This window comes from Carcharodon carcharias, chromosome 20 (genome assembly GCF_017639515.1).
Source record: "Carcharodon carcharias isolate sCarCar2 chromosome 20, sCarCar2.pri, whole genome shotgun sequence".
NCBI lineage: Eukaryota > Metazoa > Chordata > Chondrichthyes > Lamniformes > Lamnidae > Carcharodon > Carcharodon carcharias.
The window spans coordinates 42,922,414-42,945,414 of record NC_054486.1 but is presented as its reverse complement, the minus strand read 5'-3'; the positions used below and the strand labels follow the sequence as shown (position 1 = coordinate 42,945,414).

Below are 23,001 nucleotides of genomic sequence, written 5' to 3'. Positions count from 1 at the left end.
ACTGATACTTCAAAGGCTTTGGGCCTTGACAATATTCTGGCAATAGTACTGGAGCCATGTGCTCCAGAACTTGCTGTGCTCCTAGCCAAACTGTTCCATTACAGCTACAACACTGGCATCTACCCTGAAATGTGGAAAATTACCCAGGTATGATGTCCTGTACACAAAAAGCAGGATAAATCCAATCAAGTCAATTACCATCCCATCAGTCTACACTCGAGTATCAGCAAAGTGATGGAAGGAGTCATCAACAGTGTTATCAAGCCACACTTGCTTACTGATGTTCAGTTTGGGTTCTGCCAGAGTCACTCAATTCCTGACCTCATCACAATCTTGGTCAACCACAACCATTTTCCTTTGTGCTAGGTATGACTCCAACCAGCGGAGAGCTTTTTCCATGATTCCCATTGACTCGTGTTGCTAGAGCTCCCTAATGCCACACTCAGTCAAATGCTGCCTTGACGTCAAGAGCAGTCACTCTCACCTCACCTCTGGAATTCAGCACTTTTGTCCATGTTTAAGGTCAATCATCTCAGTTCCAGGACATCACTGCAGGAGTTCCTCAGGGCAGTGTCCTTGGCCCAACCATCTTCAGCTGCTTCATCAATGATCTTCCATTCACCATAAGATCAGAAGTGGGAATGTTCACCGATGATTGCACAATGTTTGGTACCATTCGCGACTCTTCAGATACTGAAGCAGTCCATATCCAAATGCAGCAAGACCTGGACATATCCAGACTCAGGCTGACAAGTGACAAGGAACATTTGCACAACATAAGTTCCAGGCAATGACCATCTCCAACAAGAAAGAATCGAACCATCACCCCTTGACAATCAATGGCATCACCATCGCTGACTCCCCCACTACCAACATCCTGGGGGTCACCATTGACCAGAAATTGAACTGGACTAGCCATATAAATACTGTGGCTAAAGAGCAGGTCAGAGGCTAGGAATCCTGTGGCGAGTAGCTTACCTCCTGACTCCCCAAAGCCTGTCCACCATCTACCAGAAACAGGTCAGTAGTGTGATGAAGTACTCTCATCTTGCCTGGATGAATGCAGCTCCAACAACACTCAAGAAACTTGACACCATCCAGGACAAAGTAGCCCGCTTGATTGGCACCTCATCCACAAATATCCACCCCCTCAACCACCAACGCACAGTGGCAGCAGTGTGTACCAGCTATAAGATGCACTGTAGGAACACACCATGGCTCTTTAGGCAGCACCTTTCAATCCTACGACCACTAGCATCTAGAAGGACAAGGGCAGCAGACACATGGTAACATCACTGCCTGGAATTTCCCCTCCAAGCCACTCACCATCCTGACTTGGAAATATATCACTGTTCCTTCACTGTCGCTGGGTCAAAATCCTGGAACTCCCTTCCTAACAACACTGTGGTGTACCTGCACTGCATGGACGGCAGCGGTTCAAGAAGACAGCTCACCACCACCTTCTCAAGAGCAATTAGCGATGGGCAATAAATACTGGCCTAGCCAGCAATGCCCACATCCCATGAACGAATATTTGAAAAAAAGACCTGACTTAGGCAGGTATTTCAGTCTCCTAAAAAAGATAAGCAATGAATAGGAATCAAACGGGAATGCGGTAATAACTCTTTACATCGCTACTTAAACTGATGGCCAACCTATTCTTGCCAGGTAGGGTGAGTTAATTCTTTTCCTTTAATTTTGATGTTAATACTAATCTTTGATCATATTTAAAGCCTAGGAATATCATGATTTATTGTGATTCGTGATTCCCTTCCTCTTTACGTTGTCCCTGTGGCTTTGTGTGCTGTATGGGACAGTTGGAGATTTATGGGAGTAGGGCAGTGATGTCCTGTCAGTCCCTATTGTTTCATGATTCTTAATTGTGGCATAACTTAATGTTTTTATATTTCTGTATCACTTTTTTCATATAAGCTGTAATACTAAGCTATACTAAAAATGTAAATAAATTAACTCTTATTCTGCAGGGAAGGTTGCCTCTTTGAAAGCCAATAACTCACTCCACTTGTTGTCTGATAAAGTAATTTTTATTTTCCAACTTTAATTTACTCATGCAATCTAACAGCTTAAGGCTTAATATTTTCCACATCACTGGACACATTAACACAATACAAGGAAGCATTGTATATCATCATACATGAATGTTAGCATATTCTTGTACATATGTACAGAAATTATACACACAGCATAACCTTGCTACAACATCTCTTTGAGCCAATTTTTTTAACTGGGGAAAGCAGCTTTTTAACAAAAGATGTAAGAAATACGCAAGGCACACATTGTTAAAATATTTCTTCTCTTCCCATCTTAGGAAGCAGAGATAACAAAGCTTGACCATGTACCGAACTAAAGTACCTATAATTGCAATATACAGCACAATAAGGTTGTTTTATAAGTTTCAGGGTTGCATAGATTGGATCTATGTATTCTATGTTGGTATTGGTTTAACATTACTTATGCTAAATGTACCAAAAATGATAATTAAGACAAAACATAAATTTCAAATTAACTTTTGTTAGAAATATTATGCTACTTGTCACATGTTAAAGTTAAATAGTATAATGATATTCATGGCTCCTCTTGTTGGATTTAGCACATTTAACATAATAAGACTCACTTTTTGTATATGTGTGTGTTTTCTGACAAATAAGTGTTTGTTGAGATGAATACATTCTCCCATAAAATCCAAACATTACTCCAGTAAGCCAATATGTGAAATGCCATTACAAGAATTGACACAAAATTACACCTTCATACCTTTGCAAATTCTGTAGTATTGTCTTAAATATCAAAAAGTGCCTATACCATAAGAAGAAGGACATTTATAAACCGTAGATCAGAATGGAGGAGGTCCTTGGAGGTAGCTTAGGACAGGAGTCCATGAAGAAGAAAAATGCCGGACTTTGCTGCAATCTGTTGGTATTACCAATAAGGGAGTAACAGCAACTGCCATACACAGGACCAGCAGAAGCAACCAGATTACCACACCTGCATGAAAAACTCGCATTTGGAAGGAATTTGTCTTCAATATCAGTGAGGAAGAGGATGGTTCAATTAGATTAGAGGCTACCTTGGGATTAGGTGGGCAAAAATGGAGCAAGGTTACAGCCAGATTTCTAGAGAGAAGAAAGATAAATATATGTTGTAGTTAGCAGTGATAAAAAGTGACAAATATTTCCTTCTGTATTCTAAACAATAATGTTACAACTACTCTAATAAAAAAACTACTGAAACTATACATTTACCACTGGACAACTACTTGAGCTGTTTCTAAACATGTATGCCAAATAAAAACTTTTACAGTGTGAGAGAAATTTTTTGGTAAATATCAAAAATCTAACACAGTAACAGTTGTATGATAAAATCAATTAATTGCATTAAATCATTGTTGGACTTTTATAATTGTTTAATAACTGCTTCACTAGAGGAGGTAAACTATCATGTGTGACCTTTCTTTTCTGCTGCTTTCATCTGTGATCTTCAATATGCAGACAACACCCTCAGGTACATATGTCAATATGCAAACAACATTGATTGAAGCAAAGCCCAGTGATAATGGATACATAAAGCAGCAATCATTGGGTTCCACATGAATATAAAAACCTGAAGTCATGAAAACTATCTGTAAAGCAAGGAGCCTAAATAGAACAGTCAAATGAATTCACTACAGATATTTAAAACTAATTCCTTCCATATCTATTCTGTTGTATATATTTTAAACTTCAGGTTTTTCCTAAATCTGACAGCTTGAAAGCAATAATATCTGGCCAGCCATAGGGTTTGATTTCCACAGTGAGTAGTCAATCTGGGATAATTAAACCATGCAGCAAAGAGCAGGAGCTTGTAATGAGGGTTATGAAGAAATGACTGTCAGAATACAGCTGAAGAAATAAATGCATCCCTTCTACAGTTTCTAGGAGGCACTCTGGACATGCATTTATTCACCTTCCATTTTTGGCAGAAATATCTCAATCTAGCTAGTTACCTTTGCCTTTGATCTTGCTTTGCTGTTACTGACCTCTACATTTATATAGAAACATGACAAGTAAAAGAAAGAAAAGAGCAGTAAGCATTGAATTCAGAAAGTAACAAGTGATACAGGAAGTTGTTTACAAAGACTATTGTATGTATTTCTATGCATTAATTATATTTTTGTCAAAATAAATTATGTCAAAGGCAATTATTTATAAAAAGGAAGTAAAGCTAATTATAGAACTCAGTGCAAAAGTATTACAAAACATACTTGGCTTGAAGTACAAGCAGAATACTTCCTGGACAGAACTTTTGATAGATTTTGTTATCTATTATAGCTTTGCAGGAAATTGCAACGAATAACTGGCAGTTACACAGCAGATGCAGGTTATCGCTTATATTTCAAGCCAGTTTATGGGATAGGAGGCATATGACTGATGAGTTTTATGTTGCAGCCCCCAAAGCCTTCAAACTGGAATGCACCAAGGTAGCTGCAGAGGAGGCAAGCCCATCAAAAAAAAGGAGCAGCAGAAAGTTTTGTCAACTTTTGTGATCTTATTCTGTGTTTGCAAAATTACCCACAAAAAGATCCAACAATTCCACAATACAAATTGCCTGTTTTACATTAGCTTTTGCAAACACAGTAACAATGAGGCACCACTTGAGTTTGCTACACATAATGAGCTTTTGCTTTCTAAGGATTAACTGGTGGACATTAATCACATGAATATTTCAACTTCTGGAAAGAATATTTATTTGACTCACATCCTATACCTTGGGTACAGTTCTTGCAGCATGGGAGTCACTTGGAAGTTCACTGTGGTGGCATACAGAAACTGTAGTTTTGGCATCAGTGGTTCCACTCTTTGGAGCTTTCCTGAGATTCCCTGCTGTATGTTTTTGTGAGCTAGGGATCTGCAAATCAGGAAAAAACTGTTTTCAATTAATTTATTAGCAGTTTTTGCTGAATTCCCACTTACATCTAGTAAATATAAAACATACCATGTGATTAAGCCATGCAGCAAAGGGAATCAGTAAATCTTCTCTACACATGGCTTGTATTCTCTGACAATCCTCTTGAAATTTCACATGTCATAGTACTTTACTGCGAATATCCAAGCCTTAATTATTATTTTAAATTTAAAGTAATATTTAGCTCCATTTCCTATGAGATCGTTTTCAAAATATATAAGAAGCACATCACAATTGGGAACAAATGCGTTGTCGAAAGAGAAACTTTTATAATATATTAGACAATCAGTAGTATACATATCAATTTTGTTCCCATTTCAAATATGTATCTTCATGTAATATTTTAATATTTCCTTACCTGATTTTATGATGATGAAGTGTGGAATATATATTTCAGTCAGAACGATAACCCAGTTGCAACTCTGTTGCTAATAAATAAATCTTGGAGTATAAACCACAACCTATGGTTCTGAATTAGATATTCTTTCTAAACATTTTCTGTATCTGTGTTTGTTATTTTATTGCGTGATTTAAAAAATCCATCTATTTCTTATAAATTAACTGTGAATAGAATTATAATCGCCCATATTAAGATTTTGATTTTTTTTTATTTTTCAAAAAATGTAAATCACAGATGATATATTCTTAATGTAAATGTTGCTGGGTAATGAGCATCTGGAGGTTTATTGAGTACCTAGCACAATATTTAGCTCTGTTGCCCAACAATGGCGCAAGAGATCGGTAGCACATCAGTAGAAAGCACTGACACATCATTCAGCAATATGTGATGCCAGATTGACTATTCCAACATATGAGAAAATGGGTTAATGACCCCATGAGAGATGTTGGGGAAAAACAAATTTATATTTGTTAAAACCTTGTTAATGTCATGAACGCATAGCTCAAGCACTGTTTCACTTTCCTAAAGTGAACTAGAAAACTAAGAATTAAAGAGTTCAAAGAACTGGAAGATTTCAAAGCATCAACAGAGTTGTTTACAAAAGTGAATAATACAAGCATTTATGGTGGTATGTTTTGATGGTTCTAACTTAACTGCAGCTTATATAAGAAATAAAGGAAAAGAATGGCTACAGAGATGTTTAATGGACAAAAAAGCAGGAAATGCAAACCATGCTGATCAAATAAAGAAATAATGACAGAGAATTAGAAATGTTAGCCATAGGTTCAGGACCAATCACCCTATTGCATAATTATTGATATTTTGATGCTATTATTGATTATCATATAGTTTCATATTGCTGTCTTAGAGTGTGTTTTCATGTGGTTTAAAGGTACAGTACTGTCACACAACACAACTACCAGCGAATTACTTGAACTTTTAAGTTCCAAGCTACATCCACCAGTCCATCACAACTGCAGTAACTGAGTAGAGTACATGCAAGATTTGGGGTGAGGTGAGGGCCCATTTGTGGAGATGATTTTCCCCCAAAATCTCACATCCCGAACTTGTTCAGCATGAGCACTCCTGGTTTCAGCAGACTGTTATGTAAATAGTCTGTGTGTGTGTTGGAGGGGGGTGGGGTGGGAGGGAATCTACAAGAAGAAGATTAAAGAAAAAGAATATTAGTGTTGAATACACAAATCTAGGAGAAGACCCAGATTATACTACTGACAAAGTTATCTCAACATTTCTAACAGCAACAAAATAAATATTTTTATAGGATATATAGAGATGTGAAACTACAATTTGTAATGGATGTTGCATTTCTTGAGCAGCTTAAGGTGCACCATCAAAGTATACTAACTGAATTTAGAAAATTCAAATTATTTAATGTTTTCACAGGAAAGAATATTAAATCAAAGTCACCTTTAAAGAAGCTGGGGTTTTAATAATGGATTATTAACACAAAAAAACCTTTGCACATCATCATGAAAAAGTGCATGCTCTGCAAATTCACTTATCAAAATCTCATGTGTAAGAACTAGAATGGGGAAGTGGGCACAGTATCTCTAATAAAACTGTGTCAAATAATTTCCAACAACACTTGAAATACTTTACTTCCATTGGATGCCAAATAACCTTCTAAAGATAAGCTTTTCTGAGTTACATTTTGTGGTAAAAACACTATTTAAACTAAAAGAGAAATATGTTGTTCACTGAGAAAGCTTGTGGGGATTAACAGGCAGACTCTATTGTTCACTCCAAATGAGCTTCGAACAATGACAAAAACAGAATTACCTGGAAAAACTCAGCAGGTCTGGCAGCATCGGCAGAGAAGAAAAGAGTTGACGTTTCGAGTCCTCATGACCCTTCGACAGAACTTGAGTTCGAGTCCAAGAAAGAGTTGAAATATAAGCTGGTTTAAGGTGTGTGTGGGGGGGGGGGGGGGGGGGGGGGGGGGGGGGGGGGGGTGGGGAGAGAGAGAGAGAAGTGGAGGGGGTTGGTGTGGTTGTAGGGACAAACAAGCAGTGATAGAAGCAGATCATCAAAAGATGTCACCAACAATACACCTGACCCCTCTCACTAGACAGTTAATGATTGTCTGGAAATGCAGTGAGTAGATTTTAACTCTGGGCATGGAACCGGCCTGGTCATTATGAGCTTGATGGATCAGCAGGTCTTTTTCTGTGCTTCATTTTCGTATGTTTGTAGGTGAGCAATGAGTGGAAAGACTCATCTGTTGGCAAGAGAACCAGTCCATTTTAAGGGTTGTGCTTCATCATCATGGCCCCAACAAGCTGCTCCTCCTAAGCTTGAATCTTGCTATAGGCTGGCACAACATCTGGTGGCTGATGGGTCAACCAGCTGGGGCGATCACAGGGCTTTGGTTGAGGGGAGGGAGAGTGAAACTTGGGCGGCATTTGGTCTACAGTAATCTTGTAAAATCAGGTGCAGAATTCCAATTCTTCTTGGCTTCACAAAGTAGTCCTGTATTTACATTTTTGGGGCCTCTTCCACTCCAGTGCCTGGTTCAGCAGGGTGGATGGTGCTCACGACATGCTGTACCCAGTTGTCTTTCTAAGACAATGTCATAGGACCATAATTTGCATGCAGTAATGTGCCTGTTTGTGTTTTAGGCAGCAAAAGGATTAAAGATTCTCAATATGGCACTCTACTGATTGAAAGATATTGGGCAGAATCGTCCCAGATTTGCACCAAGTGTGGTAGTGGGCGGGAAAAATGATGTTTTACCCTCTGGCCACAATGGTGGCTTTTCACGCAGTACCGTCCCAATCTTGTCTCATTAATCATCATTCCTGGGAAACATGCCGGGTTGCTAGTAGGGTGTCCTCTCATTTGCCCACTCCGCCATCACATTAGGGCTTCAGTAAACCGGGCACCTTATTTAAAGGCCGACCCTGCAACAAGCTAGCACTTTTTAAGGGATAGGAAGATGGTGTGAACTGATGACAGCCAAAGGGATGAAATGTGCTGCCCCCAAATTTAGCGACACCCTCCTGAAGTGCCTACTGGATGCAGTGGAGGCCCACTGGAAAGTCCTCTACACCAGCTCTGTGTGAAGGCCAGCAAGGTCCCATCCAAATGGGAGGCGGTTGCAGTGGAGGACAGCCACCCAGTGCCAAAAGAGGATGAACGGACTCCTCCATTCCACTAGGGTAAGTCACTCTTCTCATCACTCTCAACTCACACATTCACAAACCTAAACACACATGCACAGGGATCTCACATCTCAAGGGACAACGCCACTAACTCTCACACACACCTCATATCTCCATCAGGCTCCATCTGGAGCTCAGTTCCTCATCCCATCCATGTGTCTGCTCACCACACAAACATTCCACACAGTGCCCTGTATCCTGCTCACACACTCTCCATCTGTTTTCATGCAGGAGAAGCCTGTTCACAGCAGCATGAAGAGGGCCCAGACCGGGGGTGGAGTGGCCCACATTAGGCCCCTCACTCACTTTGAGGAGTATACCATCGCACTGATAGGTGATGACGTGGACGGTGCCTGCAGCGATGGTGAAGTCAACGTCAAACACCAACATGAGGATCCTGCACCACATCATCCTTCTTTCAATGCAAATGTGAATGCTCTCTCTGCTGCTTTTGATTCTGCTGCCATGCACTAATTATCTCTATTTCGGTTCACTGGGAGCTCTGCCAAGAAACTGACACCCTCAGCCAGCCAGACCCTCAGCTCCATCCAGGTCCTCACCTCCAGGACACCTCCTCCACTGAAGAGCTGCAAATAAGCAGCCTGCAAGATCTATTACAGAGCTTACCCACATCTGCCACCAGTGCAGAGACACACACCTCGGTGGGGCCTAACTCTAGAGGAAGCTCAGGTTCACCATCTGGTGGTCACTGTATGGACACTTGTCCACAGCAGGAGGAGGCAGGTTCAGCTGAGCTCCCCAGCTTTCTGAGTCTGATGACAATCCTCTGGATTTGGCCTTCCAAATCATCATGGAGATGCAGCAGAAGGCGGGGGAGCATCTCGCAGAGCTGTTGGAAGCCCTCAATAGAGAGTGGCACGTGAGTCAGAGGCGTGTGTCCACCTGCTCTCTGATGAAGTGCTGCCCACATGTGCATGTATGGGAAGGATGGTGGACACCACGAAGACCCTGGTCCAGCAGACCACAGAGATGCATGCAGACCTGCACTCCGTTGTGAGAGCCATGGATGACTTCCAGCAGTGGCAACGCAAGAGGGAAACAGGGCATCTCCTCGACCCTCCAGGTGCTCCTCTCCTCAAGGAGTCAGGCTGGGGTCCTCGGGCATCAGAAGGGGGCAGAAGTGGCACCTGGATACCCCTGGGTCATCTACACCTGGAATCTCAGAGGCTGTCCTCTCCTTTCAAGCCTCCTTTGCCTGTGACCCCTCTCAAACTCGTTCTCTGTCACCGCAGAGGGAGCAGCTGGCCCACAGGAGGACAGCCAAAGCAAATCAGGGCCCTCAAAGCCTCAGCTCTCCAGGGGACACCCACCAATGTCATCAGAGGGAACAGGGCCAACCATTGCACATCTCCACCCCTGCTGCGGATGTCAGGGCAGCACCTCGAAGTGTTTGGCCTGGAAAAGATAAGAATTTCTGATCACAAAGGGTTGCATGAGTGAACATGTTTTGTCACTTAATAATCTGAAAATATATTCACTTGAATAATGTATAATAGTGTCTTTCATCTTCATTTACAGGCTTCGCGAGTCCTCCCCCTGCATCCCCTCCCTCCACTAGCTGTTCAGCAGCCAATCCATGAGTGATTCTGAAGTGAGAAGTGTATGTGTGCAGGGCCTTTCAGAGCCTCATGCAAGCACTCTCCCACGCACACGGAACCTTCCTCCATCACACTCATTTCAATGTCCTGAGCATTTTCAGTGCTGCCTGCTGGGGTTCCCTTTCAGTTGTCCATCTGAGCTGACCTGCATCTCCCCCACCCACTGATCGCACTCCCATGCAGCACCTGTTTCCACCCAACAAAGGCTCCTATCACTTTTGATTTTAGAAACATGGTACTGCTAAAGTTTGTCTTCAGCACCCCTGTCCCATCCTATCCCCCACTCACTCTTGTCCTTTCCCCCATGACTGTCAACCACCCCCGGCATCACTTTCCACCTCTCCACTGTCACTCACCAGCCAGGACCGTTTTCTTTCTGGGATGTCCAGGTGAACATGTACGTTCCCTACCTTCCCAAGAATCCCAAACCCATCCACATTGATCTCCCTGACCTCCTCCTTCCCACCCCCAGGTTCCATGTCTGCCTCCGAGTCCCCATCAACCATCCTTGTCGTCCCTTCTACTGCTACCGTCGCACCCTCACCCTCCCACCCTACCGGCTCAGTCTGCCCTCTCTCATTCTCACCATTCCTTCCTACTATGCCCACTCTCATTTCACTCCCCGGGAGGCAGTCATCAACTCCACAGATCCCTCACTTGCACGTTCACCTGGACATCCCCCCTTTACTCCTTCCTCCACCCTTACTCCTTACTCCACCCTTACTCCTTCCCATCTCCGGATTCCTTCCCTGCTCCAGATTCCTTCCCCGCTCCAGACTCCTCCCTCCCCCTGGACTCCTTCCCCCCTCCAGACTCCTTCCTTCCCCAGACTCATTCCCCCCTCCTAACTCCCTCCCTTATACCTTCATTCCCCCATTACACCTACCTCCCCATTTGCACCATTTTCCCCTGTTACCCCTTTCCCCCCTCTGGACTCCCCCCCCCCCTCCATAAACCCTCCTCCCCCTTCCAACCTCACCCTCTGACACCTTTGTGCCCCCCCTCCCAACCTCACCTCCCAACATCTTTATACCCCCTCCCAACCTCACCCCCACAACTCATTCACCCCCACTCTGAACCTCACCCCATTGAGACCTTCCCCCCCCATCCTACTCCCAACCTCAATCCGCCCCCACCCCACTCTCAATCTCACTCCCCCCCACCCCTCGTACACCTTCGTTTCTACTCACACTGAGAACTTCCACTCCACCACACCGTGACTTCTCCGCACATCTGTACCAGCCAATGGTAATGTCTGTGAAGTTCCGAAGCAGGCCCGGAGCATCAATGGAAACCATGGAAGATTGTGCGAGCCCATGACAAAGTCCGTGAAATTCTGAAGCCTCAGTGAAGTCGAAGCTGCTGTGTGGAGACCTCCCACCTTCCGAGAGCTGTTTTGCAGCAGAACCATGTGCATGAAGATTCTCCCAGCATGTGAAGCACATGTTCACCAGGGTCCCGTAGCTGTAGGCCTCCAGTATTGTCTTCTCCTCGGATGTCTGCAATCTGAGCAAGGCCCATTACTTTGGTAAATCCCAACTTCTGCACGTCATGCTTGTCCAGGTGTGTGCTGGGCTGGTGTGTTTTACCGCCGGCATAATGGTAAATCAGGCGCGGGGGGACGATTCCAGTCAGGCCTTACTTTACATCCCATTAACAGGATGCAAATCAGTTCACACCGGCTTCCAGCGGGATTTGTGATGTGCCATGGCGGATACCACTGGATGAACCTGCTGTGACTGCATGTCGTCGTGAAACCAATTTCTACTCCCCCGCCGAAATCTCCCCCCCGACCTCGCTCGCCATGACACCCGCTGCCAACAGGAGGAGAAAATTCTGGCCTTTGTGTCACATAAATAGCATTTGACATCACTATGCTTAGTCATTTGGCAATAATGATTCACGGTTGTCAAAAATTCACAGTTTTGGTCAAAGGAAATCAGTTATTATCTAAAAGTGTGTTCTTTTGAAATGTAGAATCAAATAAGCAGGACTGATCAGTATATCCCACCTGATTCAAGCAAGGGTCCCTAGTAAATATGACAGCTGAGCAGTAACCAGACTCTAAGTTGTCATTTTAACACCACCACCACAGCGTTTGTGCTGGGTGGGCCAAGGTAAAATAGCCTACGTGTCCTCAGCAAATCAGATACTTCATAATTTTCACTGAGCCATTTAGCCCACATATTATGCACTGCTGAATTCATGAAATTTCCACTATTAATTCAAATTAAGTGGCTCGTCAATTCTTTGGGAAGTATTACAAAGGTTATTGAGGTATGTTGGGACAAGTTATATTTAGTTTTGTCACCCTTATCATAATTGCACTCTCAAGGGATGCTGACTCCAAAAGCATACATTCCTAAAACATTAGTTCGGATCTTCCGCGAAGTGACAATCATTGTTGGATTGCTGTTCCACTTGCACTTTTCCGTGCCTTGATGCTGCTCTGCAATTCTTGCTGGCTCTTCTGAGCCCAGATTCTCCAGAAATGCAGAATGTAGCATCCAACGGAGAACTCCATCGCAGTGCTGTAGCGGCAGGGGAAGACAAGACATGCCCCCTTTTTATGGTGCCATATAAGTTTAAATGTCCAATGTGAATGTTTGTGAAAGGGTGAATGGGTAAGGTGGTAGGGTAGCTACAGAGTAGTGGCTAGAAGAGTAGTGGTAGCAAGAGGTAGCTACAGAGATAGTGAATGCATTAGTAGTAATCTTCCAAGAATCCTTAGATTCTGGAAAAGTCCAAGAGAATTGGAGAACATCCAATGTAACACCCTTATTCAAAAAGGGTAGGAGACAAAAAACTAGTAACTATAGGCCAACTGGCTAACTAGCTTAACACCTGTCATTGGGAAAATGTTGGAATCTATTTTAAAGGATGTAATAGCAGAGCATTTAGAAATACATAATCTAATCAAGCGGAGTTGGCATGGCTTCATGAAGGGGAAATCATGCCTAACAAATTTATTAGAATTCTTTAAGGGGGTAACAAGCAGGATAGATAAAGGGGAACCAGCAGATGTCATATATTTTGATTTCCAAAAAGCATTCAGTCAGGTAAGGTACATAAGGCTACTTAATAAGATAAGAGCCCATGGTGTTGGGGGTAGTATATTAGCATGGATAGAGGATTGGCTAACTAATAGAAGACAGAGTTGTGATAAGAGGGGCATTTTTGGGATGGCAACCTGTAACTAGTAGAGTGCCACAGGGATCAGTGCTGGGGCCACAGTTATTTACAATATATATTAATGACTTAGATGAGGCAAGTGGATGTACTATTGCCAAGTTTGCAGATGACACAAAAATAGGTGGGAAGGCAAGTGGTGAGGATGACACAAGGAGTTAACAGAGATATATAGACAGGTTAAGTGAGTGGGCAAAAACATGGCAGATGGAATATAATGTGGGAAAATGTGCGTCTATGCACTTTGGCAGTTAGAATAGAGGAGCTGAATATTACTTAAATGGAGAAAGACTGCAGAAGGCTGCAGCACAGAGGGATTTGGAAGTCCTTGTGCATGCATCCCAAAAAACTAATATACAAGTTCAATAGGTAATAGGGAAGGCAAATGGAATGTTGGTCTTTATTTCAAAGGGAATGGAGTCTAAAAATAGGGAAATCTTGCTAAAACTGTACAAGGCACTAGTTAGATCATATCTAGAATACTGTTAACAATTTTGGTCCCTGTTATGACTGAACAGTTGGTAAAGCTGAGTTATTTAAAAATTCCAGAGGGGAACTTTGAACAATTGTCATAATCTATATTTTTAAATGGTATATTTGAGATAAGACTCTAAATTCAGGAATCAGACCACCAGTTCTCAAGAGGTTTTATATTAAACTAAATGAAACATTTTATTAATTTACACAAGTTAAATATATACACATGGTTACAAATTATTACTACCATAATTTTCAACAAATTCCCAAACTAATCTCTATTAAGGCAACAGCAACCCATAGACTTAATCAGACACCAGGCAAAGCATTTTCACCTTATGAATTCAAAATGAGGTTCTTTTCACTTTTATTCCTGTGGAGACAGTTGTAGGCTTACAGCTGCTTTGATCTTACATTGCCTCTGCCCTGCACACACAAAACTGCTATCGGTTATATTCAGCACATCTCATTGAATGTAAATTCTCATTATAACACCAGCCTCTTTGAACTCCACCTCTTCTAACAAAACAACCACTCTCATAGCACCAATTTTATTCATAATATAAACATATTGCTTGGTCTCTGCTAGCTAGGTGCCAGATTTCACCCCACTCCTTGAATGCTCTATTCAAAAAATGCAAATGCACTCTACCTCTTTTACATCTCAAAACTAGTACACCTAAAAGCACCCAGACTAGCTGGCTTTAATCCAGTTAAGACACACCCACAGACTAAACCTCTATTTTAAAAGAAAAATATTTTCCAATAATATTACATACTTAATAAATTCATGACAGTCCCCTTGTCTAAGGAAAGGTATACTAGCATTGGAGGCAGTCCAGAGAAGGTTCATTAGGTTGATCCCAGGTATGGAGGGATTTTCTTATGAAGAGAGGTTGAGTAGGTTGGGTCTATTTTCATTGGAATTTAGAGAGACAACCTTATTGAAACATATAAGATTCTTGGGGGGCTTGACAGGGTAGATGCTGATAGGTTGTTTCCCCTTGTGGGAGAGTCTAGGACCAGATGGCATAATCTCAGAGTAAGGGGGCACCCATTTAAAACAAAGGTGAGGAGGAATTTCTTCTCTCATATGGTAGTGAATCTGTGGAATTCCTTACCATAGAGGGCTGTAGAGGCTGGGTCATAAAGTATATTCACGGCTGAGATAGACAGATTTTTAATCAATAAGGAAATCAAGGTTTATGGGGAAAAGGCAGGAAAGTGGATTTGAAGATTAGCAGGTCAGCTGTGATCTCATGGAATGGCAGATCAGGCTTTTTGGGCCGAATGGCCTACTTCTGCTCCTACATCTTATGGTCTTATAAAGTGGATAGGTGGCTGAAGTAAGTGGGTAAATGGATAGGGTGGCAGGTGGGTGTGGGGGCAAGTGGATAAGTGGCAGCAGGTGGGTGAGGTGGCAGGTGAGTAGGGTGGCAGGTAGGTGAGATGGCAGGTGTGTAGGGTGGCAGGTGGATAGGCTGGCAAGTGGACGAGGTGATAGGTGAGCTGGGGGTAGTCAGGTCAGGAGGGATAGTCTGGTCATGGGCTAGTCAGGTCAGGTCAGGGGCATAGTGAGGGTGTCAAGGTAGGAGTCTGGGGGAGTCATTGTGAGTGATTGAGGCATCAGTTCTGTAGTTACTCAGGAGTTGGACTAGGATTTTTTTGTCTAACATTTCCTGGATAGCTATTTAGTTAAATGCAATGGAACTGTCCGAAGTCCCCGACTCCAGCTCAGAGTTGGAGACTTTTGCGGAGGGTCACAGAAAGCAGGGGAATTGCCTGTCTGAAGTTCAAACTTCCCAGAAAATTCCCAGAGGTCAGCATGCTGGGACTTCTGTGAGTGCCCGAACCACATCTTGGATTGTACGCCAAGTCCCTGACGATCTGGAGACTGAACGGTCTGGATCACTGTTAATGTGTTGTGTATAAATAAAACAGGTATTTTATCCATCTTTTTTCTAAATAGAAGAAACTGGAGCTTCTACAAATTATAAAATTATAGATTTTTAATATAGCATGTAACCCACCTCTTTCTGAGACAAGTCCCCATCATAATGGTTTTCTTTCATGGGAAGCTTCTGTTTGTCTTTGAAATCTGCAGTTTGATGATTTTCATAAACAGGATGTCCATGTGAAAACTGAATTTTGGTGCTAAGAAACATGGCTTCTCCTGGTTTTTCAAAATGACTGTTATTTGGTTGTGTGTCCTGCACCAGATTTATTTGTATTTCATGGGACTGACTTACTGACTTATGATTTTCATCACTCTCGCTCTTTAATGGAGGGTCATTTGGTTGAAGCGTTTCAATTTTAGACATAGCAAAAAAGGACTCATTATCTGACAAATACTTAGTAGTGTATGTTTGTGTTTTAGGCAACAAAGAATTAAGGTAAGGATTCTCAGTATGGCACTCTGCTGCTTGAAAGGTATTGTCTTCAGATGTGTTGTATATTTGATTAGTGATGCCTGAAAATGTATCAGGGTTGTCAGTAATTTTGTTTGTTTCAGTTAGATTTCCACCACAAATATTTTGGTTACTTGGTGTCACGTGAATAGCTTTTGACATTGCAATGCCCAGTTTACCATTTGGCAATGGTGATGCATTGCTGTCAAAAAAAGACACAGGTTTGATCGAAGAATATAGGTTATTATCTGAAACTGTGTCCTTTTGAAGTGTAGAATCAAATAAGGAGGGTTGATCAGTATATTGTTCTTCAAAATCTTCACTATGAAAATTATCATCTTCGTCATTGTTTTCTAACCTAGCCTGATCATTAAAATCCAAAGGCTGAGGTGTGCTGCTTTTCTCATCAATGCAAGTGTTTACTTCACCACAGTCACTGTCATGTGATGATATGGACAGGTAGGAGTAAAAGTCTCCTTTTCGCAGCTGCAAAGGACGGTGAGAATGTTCCAATACTTTCTCTTTGATCTGAGCCACTGAAGTTGGATTCGTCATTTCAGAGTCATGCTGGGAGATGTTCTTCAGGGCTGTCGATGCCATATCAATTATTTCCATCACAAAATTATGAACGGAACTATCTTCTTCACCATCAACATCATGAGGAACATTAGGATGGCAGGAACAATTTGAAATATCATTTACATAATCCTTATTAGCTTCTTCCAAGTGCTTGTTTTCTGAATCAAGATGAGATGAACATTTTACAGCTGATTCTTTACTCGTGATATTATATTCATTACCAAGGCAGTTAAATGCCAAATCTGTATTGGAATCTTCATGCCATTGAGGTTTATTAAATTCACTCGTAGGAGTTGTTTTGTCACCTGATACTGTAACATCATTGTACTTTTCAAGTTTCTTTGAGAAAATAGGCTCTTCATCAATGCTAAAAGGAAATGATGATAAATGTTTGTTTGCAATGCCAATGTCTTCCGAGCATATCAGCCTTTTATCCTTCTTTGGAGATTGTGTGGGGGTCAGGGAAGATGGAATGTACTGTGCAGAAGGAACATATGTTTCTTGCTCAAATGTACTACTAAATAATTCAGATTTCAAACATTCTGTTTTGCCAGTGTTGTGCCCTTTTTCAAAAGACTGAAGTTTCTTGATGTCTGTCTCTTCAGTTAGTTCTTTTTTGCCTTTTAACAGAGATTTTTCCACATTGCCATTCTCTACATCATCTTTTAGGTGGTCAGTGCAGAAATGTCTGAGAGTCTCCATTCCATTCTGTTTGAAGTGCCTTTCTTTTGGACAGAGCAAAGTGCTCTTACAGTCTTTGGACTCGGGCTGCATCAATGTGGAACTGTTTAAAAATGGGTAAAGCGTTGAAATATTTTTGAAGGTTGGCAACTTGACACTACTTGAATCAGTCCTGCACCGATACTTTTCTCCTGGATTCATTTTTTTCTTTTCCTTTGTGACAGAAAAAAATGGTTTAATCCAATGGTGGAGTTCATTCTTCATATAGTCCCCATCTAAAATGTATTTATTTTCTTCATTAATTTCATCATCTGTGGCAATGCTAGAATCATCATCATCCTTAATGCACAGTTCCTCTTCAGTTAGCGTAAGGGTTGAACTGGAAAGCAAATCACTATCGTCTTCTTCATCAGTACAAGCAGATGTACAAGACACATTAACAATCATGCTTATATTGACATCAGCTTCATCAGTCACTGAGTGATTAACGTGTTTTTTGAATGATGCATTGGAATCCGAAATGTTATTTTTATGGACAATTATGTCTTCTGAGCACAAGGAGAGCTCATCACTGCTGCTAAGTTCTGTGAGAGATGCAACAGAATCTTCATTTGCTGATGATGCAGCATCAAATGACAGTTGACCAGTGAATGACATTTTGAGAGAGTTACTCTGCAGTGTGATATCAGAGACACTACGTTTCATTTTTGGACTTACTGGATTCTGGATGTTTTCTAAACGTTTCAATAGGTCTAATGTCCTCTTACTTAGCTCCCCTACTGCATCATTACCCATGATGTCCCCTGACCCCTGGATACTGAGTAGTTCCTCTGTGATTTTGTATGGAATGGCCCAGCTCTCTAAGGAGGTACGGTGTTGTAGATCACCATTTTTGTGATTGTTAGTTCCAAGCTGAAATATGTCACCAGCAATTGAAAGTGATTCTACTGATGACCTCTGAGACAAAAATGTGAAACCTGTGTCATTTATATTATCTTGAGATATTCTGTCATCATCTGTTTCGCTATAACAAGTCTCAAGGTTACCTTCACTTGATGTTATTGGCAGACATTTGTCTGATGTGGCATTGTCTGATTTCGAATCTGGAACTGATAGCCCATTTTTACAAATAAATTCAGGAGAATGTGGTTTAGAGGACATATGCCCATCAGTAGTTGCCTTTTCTTCAGGTGAGTGAGTTATAGTCATACTTAACTCAAGCTCAGGGCCTTGCAGGTAAGAATAGTCATAAAACGTGAACACATCATATTGTGCCTCTAGATCATTTGCAAAACCCTTTGAAGCAATTTTATTCATATCAAGGGGCTGTAAATTTCCTTCATTATTCAGAGGCAGTGATTGAAGATTTTTTGACAATTCTACTTCATTTTTTATCCTTTGTATTCTTGCTGCATTCTTCATTTCCTTTTTTTCAAGTGAACCCTGTCTTTGACAAATGCATGACTGAATTGGACAATCTTTATGTTTTAATTCTATCAGGGGGTGCAATGGTTTGACAGATAGTTTAGTTTGAGCTTGATCAATCTGATTTGAAAGAGAGGTTTGAGAATTTGTTGTAGTTTCTATACCATCCTTGCTGACTATTCCACTCTCACTCTCAAGTCTTGGTGATGTTGGTTTGTCCTCTTTTACTGGAATCAAATCACTAAGTAGGTCTGGCAAAGAGTCATCAGATGAGAAAGATGAATCTTTACTTGCACTCTTTACTAAATTGGTTGGATGCTTTGAACTGGAAAAAATTGAGGCATTCTTGCAGAATGACATATGATTTTTCCCATTGAGTTGTACATTATGTCTGCTGTAGACCTGATTGATATGTGGACATGAAGAAGAAGATGCCTCACCAGGACTATACAGTGATTCTCCAGGACCACTGGTATATTGATCCAGCATAAGCTCATCAGCAAGATTATTGATGGGCCCAGGTGAGAATTTTGATATGTCATTCTGCTCACATGCAAGATCAGGTGTTTCATCTTGGATACCAATCAGGTTATTACTCATGTCCATTTCATCCCATTCCAGTGAATCTTCATGCAAGACATTCAAATCCATTAGACTCGATTCAATACAGCTTAAAGAGATCTAAAAGGGAACAAAAATTAAAAATATTTTAAGATTTATTTTTGTTTAAAGATTTATGCAGTTGGTATTTTATAACTGCACGGTCCTTTTTATAACAATTTGTTTAATGATCAGGTTGACTAAGTGATAAACTTAGCTATGTCCATGCTTACAAAGTATTAATTATATGTGCCTAATCACATTTTACCTGGACCTCTATATTTAGCAGTACATAAGCAATCCATTTTCATGAATTTACAAAGGAAACTTTAACTGGCAGCGATTATTGGGTGGGTTGTGGGTGGTCAGGCAGCATGACAACTTAATATAATTAGTATGAAGTCAAGAGCATTTTAACCATTGTGCCTTATCAACATTTGATTGGTGAGCTGCCCACTCATTTGTATTGGTGATGGGTATCTCGGTATCTTGTAAGCCAGAATTTTCAGTGGTGCTCCTGATAGCTATTGAAAGTGTGAATACTCCTCATTCACACCACTGAAAATGGCTTGTGGCTTTGCTAGGAGCAGAATCACAGGAAGGATTATAGCACAGAAGGAGGATATTCGACTCACTAAGTCGGTGCTAGCTCTCCGAGGGAGCAATTCACCTAGTGCCACACCTCCCTCCCCTTCTCCCTGTAGCCCTGGACAATCATCCTTTTCATATAACAATCCAATTTCCCTCTTGAATGCTGCGATCGAACCTGCCGACAACACTCTCAGGCAGTGCATTCTAGATCCTCACCCACTCACTGTGTGAAAATGTTTTTCCTTATGTTGCCATTGCTTCCTTTGCTGATTATCTTAAACCAGTACCTCTTGTTCTCGATCCTTTCACCAATGGGAACAATTTTTTCCCTATCTACTCTCCAGACCTCTTAAGATTTTGAATACTTCTATAAAATCTCCTCTTAACCTTCTCTTCTCCAGGGAGGACTGTCCCAACTTCTCCAATCTATCTATGTAACTGAAGTTCCTCATCCCTGGGACCATTCTTATGACTTTGGCTGAACCAAAAGAAGGCTGTTACAGGTCACATGACTCACAGGATTGGCCACCTGTCCTGGAAGCTTCCAACAGTAGTTAAAAGAACAAAAGCGTTCCTCTCTCATTCATGTGGAATCTCGCACCCCATTGTATAACCACAAAATCGCAGAGATTGAAATTCGTTATTCTTGATGAGTTTTTAACAGACCCATCTCACACCTGGGACTGTCCATCATTGAGGGGACAATGGACATCATTTGCATCTTGATAAGCTTACCCCTCTAGAGGAGTCAAAGGTCTGCCCACATAATGGCTCGCAAAACAAGATCCTCAATATGGATGGTGACTCTTTCAGAGGCTAATGACTGGGACGTTATAAACCATAAAACAGAAGCCAGACTCAGGCATCAGATAAACATTCCTTTTGAAATCATTGTAGAGGAAGGAAGTCATATGACTAGAATGACGTTTTTGAAATCTCCATATTCAGTTGAGAACTGAGAAACAAGCAGTCTGTTGATTGCTGCCAACCTGAAAAGGCTAATAGCTGGGCTCCCAGATGACCAAGCAGCTGACCACTGTCTTGCAATTCCTTGAAGCCTATTTTATTTTAAAGGCATCCTCACTCGCTGCTGTCTCCAAACAAGAACTATCTCAGCTAAACTGTGCCACAAAGGAAACACCCTCTGGAATTTGACTTTCTAGACTCTGGAAATCACGTGAACTAATGTTCATTTCTGTGGTACTTTTACTGTTATTATCTATAGTGTATGTGTAAGGTTGCTAACGTCCCCCACCCCCTCCCCGGGTTTGAATGTGAAATAAACTAACCTTCTGACTTAATCATAGAGATTGCTGTGTGTTACCTACAAAGTTGGACCACACAGCTGAGGGTTTGGGAAAACACGCCACAGTTTACTTTAAAAATAATTCAAAACACCTTTACTTTTGGACAGATGATGAGAGGATAAAGAAGTTCAGTTTGCCCCTCTCCTTTCTATAACAATATTCCTTAAGACCGACCTCTGTGCTCTCTGGTTCTTAATCCTTCCACCAATGGGAACAGTTTCTCTCTATCTACTCTGTCCAGACTCCTTATGGTCTGATGGAAAGTAGTTGCAAAAACAGATCTTGCAGCAAGTAGTGCAATGGTAGTCAAATTATGAAGCATTACCCCAGGATCTGGATTCAAAGAATCAAATGCTTCTGTGACCTGACCTGTTGCTTGCTGCCTTAACAACAGGCATGAACAGCATTCTCCCCTCACCTGGTAACAATGACATACAATGATCTTTTCTGATGACTGCTTTCTCATTTCACAGCCTAGCCACATTCTTCACACTGACACTTCTCCATCCTGCATTCAACTTGCATCTTCTCCCTCTCAGCACACACACTTTATAAGGAAGCCCCACACATGTGCACATCCCTTTTCAATAATTATTCATTAACTATATCTCTCCTTTGGCAGGACAAAATGACCCATAATTACAGGGAAAGGAAGGTAACCAGCTAGCAACCAGGCCCTCTCATAGTTAGAACAGGAAGCTCTGGAAATAATAGAGCCATCCAGAGCAAAGAGCATCAACCTTTCTATAAGTCCTTCTCAGTATTTGGAGCTTGTGGAAAATATTTGGAGGAGGACAATTGTCTGGAAGAAGTATAGACACGTGATTCCAAACACCAGAACTGGATTGAGGTTAAAGGAGGGCTTGCCTACTATATCTGTCAATTTAAAACATGGAATATATAAAGCTAGGTGATTTTGAAACCAAAACTGCTGGAAATACTCAGCATAGGATGAATTTGTACAGGCTAAGTTACTGTCCAAATTTATTTATAAAGCGATTCACAAATGAAAAAACACAGGGAAGATTTCAATCAGTAATTTAAACTCTGTGTACTATTGTGTCGACTATTTGAAATAAATCTATTTTTTTGCCAGTTCTTTGTAGCAAACTCTTAAAAAGACACATTTACTTATCGCACTCAACCAACATTCCATACATGAAATAGTGAGAATGAACAGAAATTGATGAGCAATCCAAGATCCTTTTGAAGTTTAATCAGTCACTTTGAGGATAGAATTGCCCATCGACGTTTATTGCACATTGCATCAAAGTAAAATGGAATCTTGCCCCATTACAATAATGCCAATCATAAACCACTGTTTATAATCGTTGCATTTGCTGAGTAAGTTTGTAAATAAATGGCCATATGTTTCCAGCTGTAAGTTCACAGATGCTGCAATATCTTCCCCACTAGGATTATTGACACACACCCCTAAAATCACACAATTTGACATAAATTAAAATGACAAGCTTTCAGGCCACCTGACGACATGACATGAATGTTTCAAAAATGGCCCACTATCACAGTAGAATTAATTTATTAAAAGAACAAGTGCAAAGTAGATTTTTGGTGAACTAT

At 41.3% G+C, this 23,001-nt stretch overlaps 1 protein-coding gene across 5 annotated transcripts in view; it reads right to left on the bottom strand.

Moving 5' to 3' along the window:
* Positions 1 to 2,029: 2,029 nt before the first annotated feature.
* Positions 2,030 to 23,001, bottom strand: part of akap6 (A kinase (PRKA) anchor protein 6) — a 527,594-nt gene continuing 506,622 nt past the window's right edge. For 2 of the 5 annotated variants that reach the window (XM_041214722.1, XM_041214724.1), the window contains exons 12-15: positions 15,860 to 19,603; positions 4,765 to 4,905; positions 4,004 to 4,038; positions 2,030 to 3,134 (exon numbers count right to left, since the gene is read on the bottom strand). In XM_041214722.1, coding sequence (XP_041070656.1) covers positions 2,855 to 3,134; positions 4,004 to 4,038; positions 4,765 to 4,905; positions 15,860 to 19,603 — 4,200 coding nt within the window. In that variant the 3' untranslated portion in view covers positions 2,030 to 2,854. Of the gene's footprint in view, positions 3,135 to 4,003; positions 4,039 to 4,755; positions 4,906 to 15,859; positions 19,604 to 23,001 lie in introns of all 5 variants that reach the window. The other 3 variants (XM_041214725.1, XM_041214723.1, XM_041214726.1) reach the window with 3 other exon arrangements.